The 12,469-nt window shown below is 48.9% G+C and overlaps 1 protein-coding gene across 1 annotated transcript in view; it reads left to right on the top strand.

Moving 5' to 3' along the window:
- The window catches only part of ITFG1 (integrin alpha FG-GAP repeat containing 1), a 207,290-nt gene that overhangs the window by 166,913 nt on the left and 27,908 nt on the right, over positions 1 to 12,469 (top strand). The window contains exon 15 of the mRNA XM_040329507.1: positions 11,083 to 11,207. Coding sequence (XP_040185441.1) covers positions 11,083 to 11,207 — 125 coding nt within the window. The remainder of the gene's footprint in view (positions 1 to 11,082; positions 11,208 to 12,469) is intronic.

Genomic DNA, 12,469 nt, shown 5'->3' with positions numbered 1-12,469 from the left:
TGTGATTTTAACTGCATTTTCTGTCTCTGCCTCGTTTATTGTTCCTTGACAAGGGCTTAGTCGTGGAGGTGGCTCAGTGTATGAGGTTGAAGAAAAGGTACAACCTCCGGTGCCGCACACCATCAGAACCCAACAGTCTATATAGTAAAAGCAGCCTCAGCCCGCCTTCATCCAGGGCATGCCCTTTCATGCGTTTCACCCCACCCATAGGGCTGTCAGGGCTTGGCTTCTGCTTTTACTAGCAGCTCTCTTCTCAGTGCACAGAGGCTACTCAGCTGTCAGTTCACTACTAGCCACTCATTGTTTCCACAGTGACTCATCTGATTACCATTACCTGCTTAATTAGTCCAGCCTACAGCCAGCCCCTTTTTGCTATTTAAACTGCTTTGCTCATTCCCTCCGTGCCTTCGCCTGGTCAACATCTCCAGTGTATCTTTGCCTGGCTGACATTTCTTCTGATTCAGATTTTTGGCTTCTGACAATGCTGACTTCTGGTTTCCTGATCCCGGCTTGTCTGATTACCCATTTTGTTTTCCATACCCTGGCTACTGTTTTTGACTACATTCCTGATCTGTATTATTTTTACTATTACGTTAAAGGTGTGATTTTAACTGCATTTTCTGTGTCTGCCTGGTTTATAGTCCCTGACAAGGGCTTAGTCGTGGAGGTGGCTCAGTGTATGCAGTTTGAAGAAAAGGTACAACCTCCCGTGCCGCACACCATCAGAACCCAACAGTCTATATAGTAAAAGCAGCTTCAGTCTGCCTCTGCCCAGGCCACACGTCAGTTGCGTTTCACCCGGGCCCCCGTGGCTGCGGGCGGAGCCAAGCATGGCCGAGCCTAGCCGAGTGTGCAGAACACTCGGCTCGGCTTCTCTCGGCTACTCTCGCATGGCTGCGGGCGGAACCGAGCGCGGCCGAGCCTAGCCGAGTGCGCAGTACACTCGGCTCAGCTCTAGGCTGCGGCGCTCAGAGACAGCAGGGATCGGCGTATAACGCGCACCCACGATTTTCCCCTGATTTTAAGGGGAAAAGAGTGCGCGTTATACGCCGATAAATACGGTAAATGCCTTAAATTTTTTTCAGTAAAGGTGGGTTATCACTTTAAAACATCTAAACACAGAAAAAAAGATCTGGGAGGCATAAGTTGTTATATTTCCTTGATAATGTAAAAAGCCAAATGCAGCAGTGTTAGTGTGAATAAGACCCAAGTCATGCCATTAGGCTGTCATCATCTTGCATGAGGCATTAAATAATGGGATTGGAGTGCGCTTCATTGCGGCAAAACAGATTGAAAATGGATTGGAGTGCGCTTCTTTGCATGACATATCTCGTTTTTCATTGGTGCGTTTCAGATCAAAATAGACATTGGCCCCTGTAACCCAGCGCCAAGCTATTCCTGATACTAGACCAAGCCGCTGTGAGGAGTTTTAGTCTTCTATAAGTACAGGTATCCTGGAGCAGCAGGAAATCCCACTTCAGTTAAACACTTTATGATATTCCGAGCAGCGACTGTATTTTGCAGGTAATGGCTTTCACCCTGAAAAGCATTGCCGAGGATTGTGCTAAATCCAGATCAATGGCATCAATTCCTTTCTTTCCCATGGATGGTTACCCACACAAATGGCTTCTTTTCGTAAACGGTTTGAAATGAATGTACAAAGACAAAACCACATTTGATCATACAGATGGCGGACGCTCGTTGCGTCCAACAAGTTCATATAATTGTAATGGTCAGGTGGTCATAACCATTTGGCCATACAGATTAATTGGAGTATACGTCAATTTTTGTATCTGCCTGGAGAGAGAGAAGATCGTTCTCTAATGGTGGACAACCACGTGGTGAACGCTGAGAGCGAGACTTGGATTAATTCTCTGAATAAGGACAGTAAAGCTTCCCTTCTGGAGTGGATGGAAATGTGTACCGTATTTTCCGGCGTGTAAGACGACTTTTTGCATCTAAAATCATGCCCCAAAAGTCGGGGGTCGTCTCATACGCCGGGTACCTGTCCGTCAGACGGCGGCCATCCATTATCCAAAAGCCACGCCTCCTCCTCAGACTGTTCCGTGATAGGCGGAACACTAATTTTCCCAGCAGAGCCTCTGTTCAGTTTTCCGCCTATCACGGATGCCTTCTCATCCTCGGCTTCGGACGAGAGGACATCCGTGATAGGCGGAACACTGAACAGAGGCTCTGCTGGGAAAATTAGTGTTCCGCCTATCACGGAACAGCCTGAGTCTGACATACTCTGCAAACAGGAGAAGGTAGGGAGATCGTCGAGGCAGGAAATGGAATGGCACAGTGAGGCATGTATAGGTGGCACAGTGAGGCATGTATAGATGGCACAGTGAGGCATGTATAGATGGCACAGTGAGGCATGTATAGGTGGCACAGTGAGGCATGTATAGATGGCACAGTGAGGCATGTATAATGGCACAGTGAGGCATGTATAGATGGCACAGTGAGGCATGTATGGGTGGCACAGTGAGGCATGTATAGATGGCACAGTGAGGCATGTATAGGTGGCACAGTGAGGCATGTATAGGTGGCACAGTGAGGCATGTATAGGTGGCACAGTGAGGCATGTATAGGTGGCACATTGAGGCATGTATAGATGGCACAGTGAGGCATGTATAGGTGGCACAGTGAGGCATGTATAGATGGCACAGTGAGGCATGTATAGGTGGCACAGTGAGGCATGTATAGGTGGCACAGTGAGGCATGTATAGGTGGCACAGTGGGGCATGTATAGATGGCACAGTGAGGCATGTGTAATGGCACAGTGAGGCATGTATAGATGGCACAGTGAGGCATGTATAATGGCACAGTGAGGCATGTATAATGGCACAGTGAGGCATGTATAGATGGCACAGTGAGGCATGTATAGATGGCACAGTGAGGCATGTATAGATGGCACAGTGAGGCATGTATAGATGGCACAGTGAGACATGTATAGATGGCATGTATAGGTGGCACAGTGAGGCATGTATAGGTGGCACAGTGAGGCATGTATAATGGCACAGTGAGGCATGTATAATGGCACAGTGAGGCATGTATAGGTGGCACAGTGAGGCATGTATAGGTGGCACAGTGAGGCATGTATAGGTGGCACAGTGAGGCATGTATAGGTGGCACAGTCAGGCATGTATAGGTGGCACAGTCAGGCATGTATAGGTGGCACAGTGAGGCATGTATAGATGGCACAGTGAGGCATGTATAATGGCACAGTGAGGCATGTATAGATGGCATGTATAGGTGGCACAGTGAGGAATGTATAGGTGGCACAGTGAGGCATGTATAGGTGGCACAGTGAGGCATGTATAGGTGGCACAGTGAGGCATGTATAGGTGGCACAGTGAGGCATGTATAGGTGGCACAGTGAGGCATGTATAGGTGGCACAGTGAGGCATGTATAGATGGCACAGTGAGGCATGTATAGGTGGCACAGTGAGGCATGTATAGATAGTACAGTGAGGCATGTATAGATGGCACAGTGAGGCATGTATAGATGGCATAGTGAGGCATGTATAGGTGGCACAGTGAGGCATGTATAGGTGGCACAGTGAGGCATGTATAGATAGTACAGTGAGGCATGTATAGGTGGCACAGTGAGGCATGTATAGGTGGCACAGTGAGGCATGTATAGGTGGCACAGTGAGGCATGTATAGGTGGCACAGTGAGGCATGTATAGATGGCACAGTGAGGCATGTATAGATAGTACAGTGAGGCATGTATAGGTGGCACAGTGAGGCATGTATAGGTGGCACAGTGAGGCATGTATAGGTGGCACAGTGAGGCATGTATAGGTGGCACAGTGAGGCATGTATAGATGGCACAGCGAGGCATGTATAATGGCACAGTGAGGGGTCTTATAAGGTGAGTGTATCCCAAAACCAACATTTTAGCTGGAAAATTAGGGGGTCGTCTTATACGCCGGCAAATCCGGTAATATTAAATCTTATACAGGTTAATGGTCAGAGGAAATATGGTGGCCCTCTTGCATACTAGGTTGGAGAAGCCCCTCCATTTGGAAAGTATTTTTATCAACAATATCCCTCAAGAAATCTATGAGGATGAATTAATTCCACTTTTTCAGACTGCTGGAACATTGTATGAGTTTTGTCTCATAGACAGTTGTAGACCGGTGCCGGACAGTCTGAGATGAGGTCGGATCCCTGATTAATCAAAGAACAGTCTAGGTACCTAGGCTTGTTTAAAGTGGAGTACCACCCATATATTATATATATTTTTTTTACCAAAAAAATTATACTCACCAGAAAGGGCTGTTGCTATGCAGAAGTAGCTCTCCTGCCTCTTCCTTCACCGCGGTCCTCTTCTTCGTCCTGCGTCGCGGTGTCTTGTGGTGAATGGGGCGCGCTGCCTTCTGGGAACTGTGTGTAACCCAGGAGTTGCTAGATGCGGATTAGCATACTGTTTAAGTTGGCTGTTCTTTTGCTATGTTTATTATATTCATGTTTATGGTTTGCATTGTATACAATAATGTAATCAGGCCACCTGATCTCGTGTGCTATATACAGTGCCTTGATGAATGTATTTTATTGGGATTTTATGTGATGGACCAACACAAAGTGGCACATAATTGTGAAGTGGAAGGAAAATGATAAATGGTTTAACATTTTTTACAAATAAATATGTGATAAGTGTGGGGGGGACATTTGTATGGCGCCCCCCGGAGTCAATCCTTTGTGGAACCGCCTTTCTCTGCAATTACATCTGCAATTCTTTTTTGTAAAATATCTCAAGCTCTGTCAGATTGGATGGAGAGCCTATGGGCCAGATTGACGTAGAATCGCAGCGGCGTAACTTATCCTAGATAAGTTAAACCGCCGCAATTTTTCATCGCAAGTGCCTGATTCACAAAGCCCTTGCGATGAAAACCTACGCCCGCGGCCTCCGGCGCAAGGCGGGCCAATTCAAATGGGCGTGTGCCATTTAAATTAGGTGCGCTCCCGCGCCGGACCTACTGCGCATGCTCCGTTTCCTAACTCCCGCCGTGCTTTGCGCGCCGTGACGTCATTTTTTTGAACGGCGACGTGCATAGCGTACTTCCGTATTCCCGGACGGCTTACGCAAACGACGTTGATTTTTAAATTTCGACGCGGGAACGACGACCATACCTTAGACAGCAATACACTTGCTGACTAAAGTTAAGGCACCAAAAAAAAAGTGTAACTTTGCGACAGGAAACTATACTAGCGGCGACGTAGCGAACGCGAAAAACCGTTGTGGATCGGCCGTAACTCCTAATTTGCATACCCGACGCTGGTTTACGACGCGAACTCCCCCCAGCGGCGGCCGCGGTACTGCATCCTAAGATCCGACAGTGTAAGTCCATTACACCTGTCGGATCTTAGGGATATCTATGCGTAACTGGTTCTATGAATCAGTCGCATAGATAGAAACAGAGATACGACGGCGTATCAGGAGAAACGCCGTCGTATCTCATTTGTGAATCTGGCCCTCTGTGAACAGCAATTTTCCACTTTGCACCTAAGCGAGTGTCTAGCATCTTGGATGCATTATTGACGGAAGCACCCAAGCCGGGTGGTGGACGGTTCCATCAGAGGCTTTATAAATGGTTGGATGCAGGAACGTCGCCTCTACATCTTGCAGGACCCGCAGCAAATGCCCCTTTATCAACACAGTCTTGAGCCACTGACGACAGCACTATTGGTACAGTGATACATAATGGCTGCTTCATCAGCTTTTAATTGCTTTAAGTGTATATAAAAGCTAATGGAGTCCGGTTAATATAACAAAGTGATGCAATAAATACGTCAGGCAGCTTAAGTAAAGCAATAAATAGTGTGGAGAGGGCTCGGTGCTGCCCGGCTCATGCAGTCATGCGTTTGTCTGGTTAAACCACGTTGTCATTAGGCAGCTTGTGAGTCGGGTGAGACAGACGCTTTTCTTAGCAGCCACATTCGAGGTGGATGGGGGAATCCTCCCCACTGCGCTATTGTATTCTGACAGCTGTGAGACTCCCCCCTCCCATTGTCGGAAATAAACAGATCAGCGCTGCAGCTTTTTGCCTGCAGCACTAATCAAACGGCAGGGTGGTTAAGCAGAAGTTGACTGGTAGATCATCTTCTATTCAACTTGAGGCACAGCAAACAGGGAAGTAAATAAAGTCTTCTACAGCCATGCATTGGAACATTCTAGGAGACGACCCTATAACTGTCCTCTGAGGAATTGTCGTCATTCGGATCGCCATACACAATTCAAAGAATATTTAAAGCGGGAGTTCACCCGAAATTTTTTTTTTAACATTAGATTGATGCTTATTTTGTCAACGGGAATCGGGTAGTTTTTTTAAAATCGAAGCAGTACTTACCGTTTTAGAGAGCGATCTTCTCCGCCGCTTCCGGGTATGGCCTTCGGGACTGGGCGTTCCTATTTGATTGACAGGCTTCCGACGGTCGCATACATCGCGTCACGAGTAGCCGAAAGAAGCCGAACGTCGGTGCGGCTCTATACGGCGCCTGCGCACCAACGTTCGGCTACTTTCGGAAAATCGTGACGCGATGTATGCGACCGTCTGAAGCCTGTCGGAAGCCTGTCAATCAAGTAGGAACGCCCAGTCCCGAAGGCCATACCCGGAAGCGGCGGAGAAGATCGCTCTCTAAAACGGTAAGTACAGCTTCAATTGTAATAAAAACACCCGATTCCCCTAGACAAAATGAGCCTCAATCTAATGTTAAAAAAAAGGTTTTTGGGTGAACCTCCACTTTAAGTACCGTATTTGCCGGTGTATAAGATGATTTTTTACACAATTGGTTGGTGTGAGACGAAGGCCTACTTTATACCATTACTCTAGTTCTCATGATCCAGGACTCCGGTGTACCGCACCAGTGACATTAATGCAGCATGTTTCAAGAAACACGAAGGTCACGGTGTAAAGGAGAGCATGGTGGTAGTCAGACTGGAGTCGGGAACATTATAACAATGTCTGGTGTGGAATGAGGAGATGGGTAACGCCTCGCCTGCTCACTAGTCTCTCTTCAGTAATGATCCTGTAGAGTTACTGAAATAACATTTTTCACATTGAACAAAAACGAATCTCATTCGGAGGAAGCGAGATTCTACCTACATGCTTGGGCTTGCATTGTGTTTGTGACAACCTTGAAGATTATACATTGAGGTCTCCAAACTCCAATTCCTACCATCCCACCGTGATGATGGAACCAATCGTGGCCCAAAATGCTGAATTTTATTGGTCAACTTAACCAAGCTCAGATTAAAAACTAAAATTTGGCTGTACCAAACAATTCATCAACCAAAAAAAACACGTAATGGGCTAGATTCAGCATTGATTTACGACGGCATATCTATAGATACGCCGCGTAAATTCAAAGCTGCGCCGGCGTATCTTCTTTCTGTATTCAGAAAGCAAGATACGCCGACATTAGCCTTAGGCCGGGTACTCACGACCAAACATGTACGATGAAAGCGGTCCGTCGGACCGTTTTCACCGTACATGCCTGCCAGAGGGCTTCTGTACGATGGTTGTACACACCATCGTACAGAAGTCCGCGCGTAAACAATACGCGGGGCGTGTCCGCGTCGTCGCCGCGGCGATGACGCGGAGACGTGGGCGGGCCTGCCATTTAAAGGCTTCCACGCATGCGGCGAAGTCATTCGACGCATGCGAGGGACGGCGGGCGCTCGGACATGTACGGTAGGTCTGTACTGACGACCGTACATGTCCAAGCGGGCAGGATTCCAGCGGACGGTTTTAAAACACGTCCACGAATATTTGCCCGCTGGGAAAAGGCCCGGCGGGCAAATGTTTGCTGGAATTCGGCCCGCTCGTGCCTACACACGACCGAACATGTATGCTGAAACTGGCCCGCGGACCAGTTTCAGCATACATGTTTGGTCGTGTGTACGGGGCCTAAGATCCGACTGGTGTAAGTCTCTTACACCGTCGTATCTTAGGGTGCATATTTTCGTTGGCACTAAGGGGTGGCACTGATAGGTGACACCGATGGGCACTCATAGGTGTCACTGGTGGGAACTTATAGGCAACACTGAAGGGTGGCACTGATGGGCACTTATAGGTAGCACTGAGGGGTGGCACTGATGGGCACTGGCAGGCAGCACTGATCAGGAGGCACTGGCAGACAACACTGATGGCCACAGAGTGCCGTGCCCAATGGGCACTAATTGGCATCCCTGGTGGTCTCCAGTGCAGTGGGCATCCTTGATGGGTCTACACTGATGATCAATGCGCTGATTATCAGCACAGACCCCCCTTGTCAGGAGAGCAGCCGATCGGCTCTCCTCTACTCGCTCCTGTCAGCGTGAATAGAGGAAAACATGCTGCAATCAACCAAATGGTGCAAAGATAAAAATGTGGGTGAAACTCCTATTTATGTCAGCAAAGCCAGCAAGCCTATTTCTATTTAGACGGGTTCTCTTTATGGACAGTTTGATGACAGTATGAGTGTGAGCGCAGTGCGGACCATTGTTGGCAATCTTACTGTTCAGACTGCAGTGCGCGTTCTAAAGCGTGCCATAAAAATGGATGTTTGCGTTTCATCGTCTTCCACGCCATCCCTCGTCACCGCTCAACACAGAAGATTCCTCAGGCTTAGTAATTCGGCCCACAAGATGGCGGCCTTCATTGGCACGCTGTAAGCGTGAGGGTCCAGCTCCCCTCGCCAGTAATTATACACCCAGCGGCTGAGCAGATGATTAAACTGATCCGTCACAAGTTTTCCTGCGCAAGTGTGAAATATTTCAATGATCGGCCTTGTGCTGCCATTAAACAGAACAAAGGGGGAAATAATGACTTCTTTTGTTTCCAGACAGCGCTGGAATATATCCGGGGACGTCTGGCCAAGGCGGCAACACCGCGTCCCAAATCACGTCCCAAACATTTCTGCTTTATAGAAAGAATTACATTTCACATCTGTTTAGTCCCCTGTGCTGGAAATGTCCTTGTGTCGTGTCACATGACCCGGAACCATCGAAATCTATCCGTCTCTATCCGTTATCTACAGGATCCTGCCACTGTCTGCTTCTACCGCATATTTATCTTTCCTTCTTCCTTGCTTCTTTTCCTTTCCTTTCTTTTCTTTTTTATTTTCTTTCCTTCTGTTCGTTTTTCTTTTTTCCTTACAGTCTTTTCTTTCTTTCTTTCTTTCTTTCTTTCTTTCTTTCTTTCTTTCCCTCCTTCCTTCCTTTCCGTCTCTCTTTCTCTCGCTTTCTCTTTTTCTTTCCTTCCTTTCTTTTCCTTTCTTTTCTTCCTTCCTTTCTTCTTTTCCTTTTTTATCTTTCCCTCTGTTTGTTTTTCTTTTTTCCTTCCGGTCCTTTCTTTGTTTCTTTCTTTCTTTGTTTCTTTCTTTCTTTGTTTCTTTCTTTCCTTCCTTTCTTTTTCTCTCTCTCTCGCTTTCTCTTTTTCTTTCCTTCCTTTCTTTTCCTTTCTTTCTTCCTTCCTTCCGTCTCTTACTCTTTCTTTCTTTCTCTCTCTCTCTCTCTGTCTCTTTTATTTTCTTTCTTCTTTCCCTCCCTCCTTCCTTCCTTCCTTCCTTCCTTCCTTCCTTTTTCTTTCCTTCCTTCCTTTCTTTCTTCCTTCTCTCCCCCCCTCTCTCTCTCTCCTCCCCCTCCCTCTCCCCCCTCTCTCTCTCCTCCCCCTCCCTCTCCCCCCTCTCTCTCTCTCCTCTCCCCCCTCTCACTCTCCTCTCCCCCCCTCTCACTCTCCTCTCCCCCCCTCTCACTCTCCTCTCCCCCCCCCTCTCACTCTCCTCTCCCCCCTCTCTCTCTCCTCTCCCCCCTCTCACTCTCCTCTCCCCCTCTCACTCTCCTCTCCCCCCTCTCACTCTCCTCTCCCCCCTCTCTCTCTCCTCTCCCCCCTCTCACTCTCCTCTCCCCCCTCTCACTCTCCTCTCCCCCCTCTCACTCTCCTCTCCCCCCTCTCTCTCTCCTCTCCCCCTCTCTCTCTTCTCTCCCTCCCCTCTCTCTCCCCTCCCCCTCTTTCTCTCTCCCCCCTCTCACTCTCCTCTCCCCCCCTCTCACTCTCCTCTCCCCCCCCTCTCACTCTCCTCTCCCCCCTCTCTCTCTCCTCTCCCCCCTCTCACTCTCCTCTCCCCCCCTCTCACTCTCCTCTCCCTCCCCTCTCTCTCCTCTCCCTCCCCTCTCTCTCCCCCCTCTCTCTCTCTCCTCTCCCCCCTCTCTCTCTCCCCCTCTCTCTCCCCCTCTCTCTCTCCCCCTCTCTCTCCCCATCTCTCTCTCTCTCTCTCTCTCTCTCTCCCCATCTCTCTCTCTCCCTCTCTCTCTCTCCCCCTCTCTCTCCCCCTCTCTCTCTCCCTCTCACTCTCTCTCTCCCCCCTCTCTCTCACCCTCTCCCTCTCTCTCTCCCCCCTCTCTCACCCTCTCTCTCCCCTCCCCCTCTCTCTTTCCCTCTCTCTGCCTCCCCCTCTCTTGCCCCCCCCTCTCTCCCTTCCTCTCTCTCTCTCTCTCTCTCTCTCTCTCCTGCCCTCTCTCTCTCCCGCCCTCTCTCTCTCTCTCTCTCTTTCTCTCCCGCTCCCTCCCTCTCTTTCTCTTCCTCCCTCTCTCTCGCTCCCTCTCTCAGTCATGCCAAATTGGCGACTATTGCCATGAATGGCACGTCCGAATCGGTGCAGCGCCGCACCGATTCCCAACAGTAGTTTCTGTATTACTTTCGGCGACTTTGCAGAAACCCGCACAGGTGTTTCTGAAATCGCCCCCCGAAGTCGGGACTAACGTGCAGGAATGAATTTGTGGGAGTTCATTCCCACTGTCAGTGTGAACCTGGGCTTAGTAACTACCACAGCCGTTTCATCTCAGGGAAATCCCGAAAACATGACCTGTTGGGGCGCGCCTTGAGGACTGGAGTTGAGAAACACTGATGTAAGGAAATGACTGGTACTCTTTAAATTGTTAGCAAAGTTTGAATTTGTGCAAAATGATGTAAAGGAGCCGTTAAAATGGATCCTTAGTAGAAGAATGCGACTCTGCAGCACATAGGAGCGTTTTCCGCCATGTTTACATGTGTAGGGCTGGCAGTCAGTGATTATTCCTGTGTTTAATTTCAGCCGGGCAGCTGAGTCAGTCGGCACACATGGCTCTCCAGCTGCCGTACAACGTCCTGGGATTAGGGCGCAGCGCCAACTTCCTCGATCATCTGTATGTCGGAATCCCTCGTCCGTCTGGAGAAAAGGTCAGTATAGCCTGTATGTGCTAAATGTCTATAATATGTATTGGTGGAGCGTAATACTAGTGAGGGGTATAGGGGGGAATCACATGCTTCTCATTCCCTAGTACAAGGATATTACAGAGCAGGATTTCCTCTCCCTGACACCAATGATGGGACACTATTCCTCCCACTGACATCAATGATGGGACACTATTCCTCTCACTGACACCAATGATGGGACACTATTCCTCCCACTGACATCAATGATGGGACACTATTCCTCCCACTGATACCAATGATGGGACACTATTCCTCCCACTGACACCAATGATGGGACACTATTCCTCCCACTGACACCAATGATGGAATATATTCCTCCCACTGACACCAATGATGGGACACTATTCCTCCCACTGACACCAATGATGGGACACTATTCCTCCCACTGATACCAATGAATGGACACTATTGCTCCCACTGACATCAATGATGGGTCACTATTCCTCCCACTGACACCAATGATGGAATATATTCCTCCCACTGATACCAATGATGGGACACTATTCCTCCCACTGACACCAATGATGGGACACTATTCCTCCCACTGACACCAATGATGGGACACTCTTCCTCCCACTGACACCAATGATTGGGCACTATTCCTCCCACTGACACCAATGGTGGGACACTATTCCTCCCACTGACATCAATGATGGGACACTATTCCTCACACTGACACCAATGATGGGACACTCTTCCTCCCACTGACACCAATGATTGGGCACTCTTCCTCCCACTGACACCAATGATTGGGCACTATTCCTCCCACTGACACCAATGATGGCACACTATTCCTCCCACTGACACCAATGATGGGACACTTTTCCTCCCACTGACACCAATGATGGGACACTCTTCCTCCCACTGACACCAATGATGGGACACTCTTCCTCCCACTGACACCAATGATGGGACACTCTTCCTCCCACTGACACCAATGATGGGACACTCTTCCTCCCACTGACACCAATGATGGGACACTCTTCCTCCCACTGACACCAATGATGGGACACTCTTCCTCCCACTGACACCAATGATGGGACACTCTTCCTCCCACTGACACCAATGATGGGACACTCTTCCTCCCACTGACGCCAATGATAGGACACAATTCCTCCCACTGACACCAATGAAGGGGCACTATTCCTCAGACGTACACCAATGATGGGGCACCATTCCTCCCACTGATACCAGTGATGGGGCACCATTCCTCCCACTGATACCAG

This window comes from Rana temporaria, chromosome 11 (genome assembly GCF_905171775.1).
Source record: "Rana temporaria chromosome 11, aRanTem1.1, whole genome shotgun sequence".
In the NCBI taxonomy this organism is placed as follows: domain Eukaryota; kingdom Metazoa; phylum Chordata; class Amphibia; order Anura; family Ranidae; genus Rana; species Rana temporaria.
This window is presented reverse-complemented; position numbering and strand designations above follow the sequence as displayed.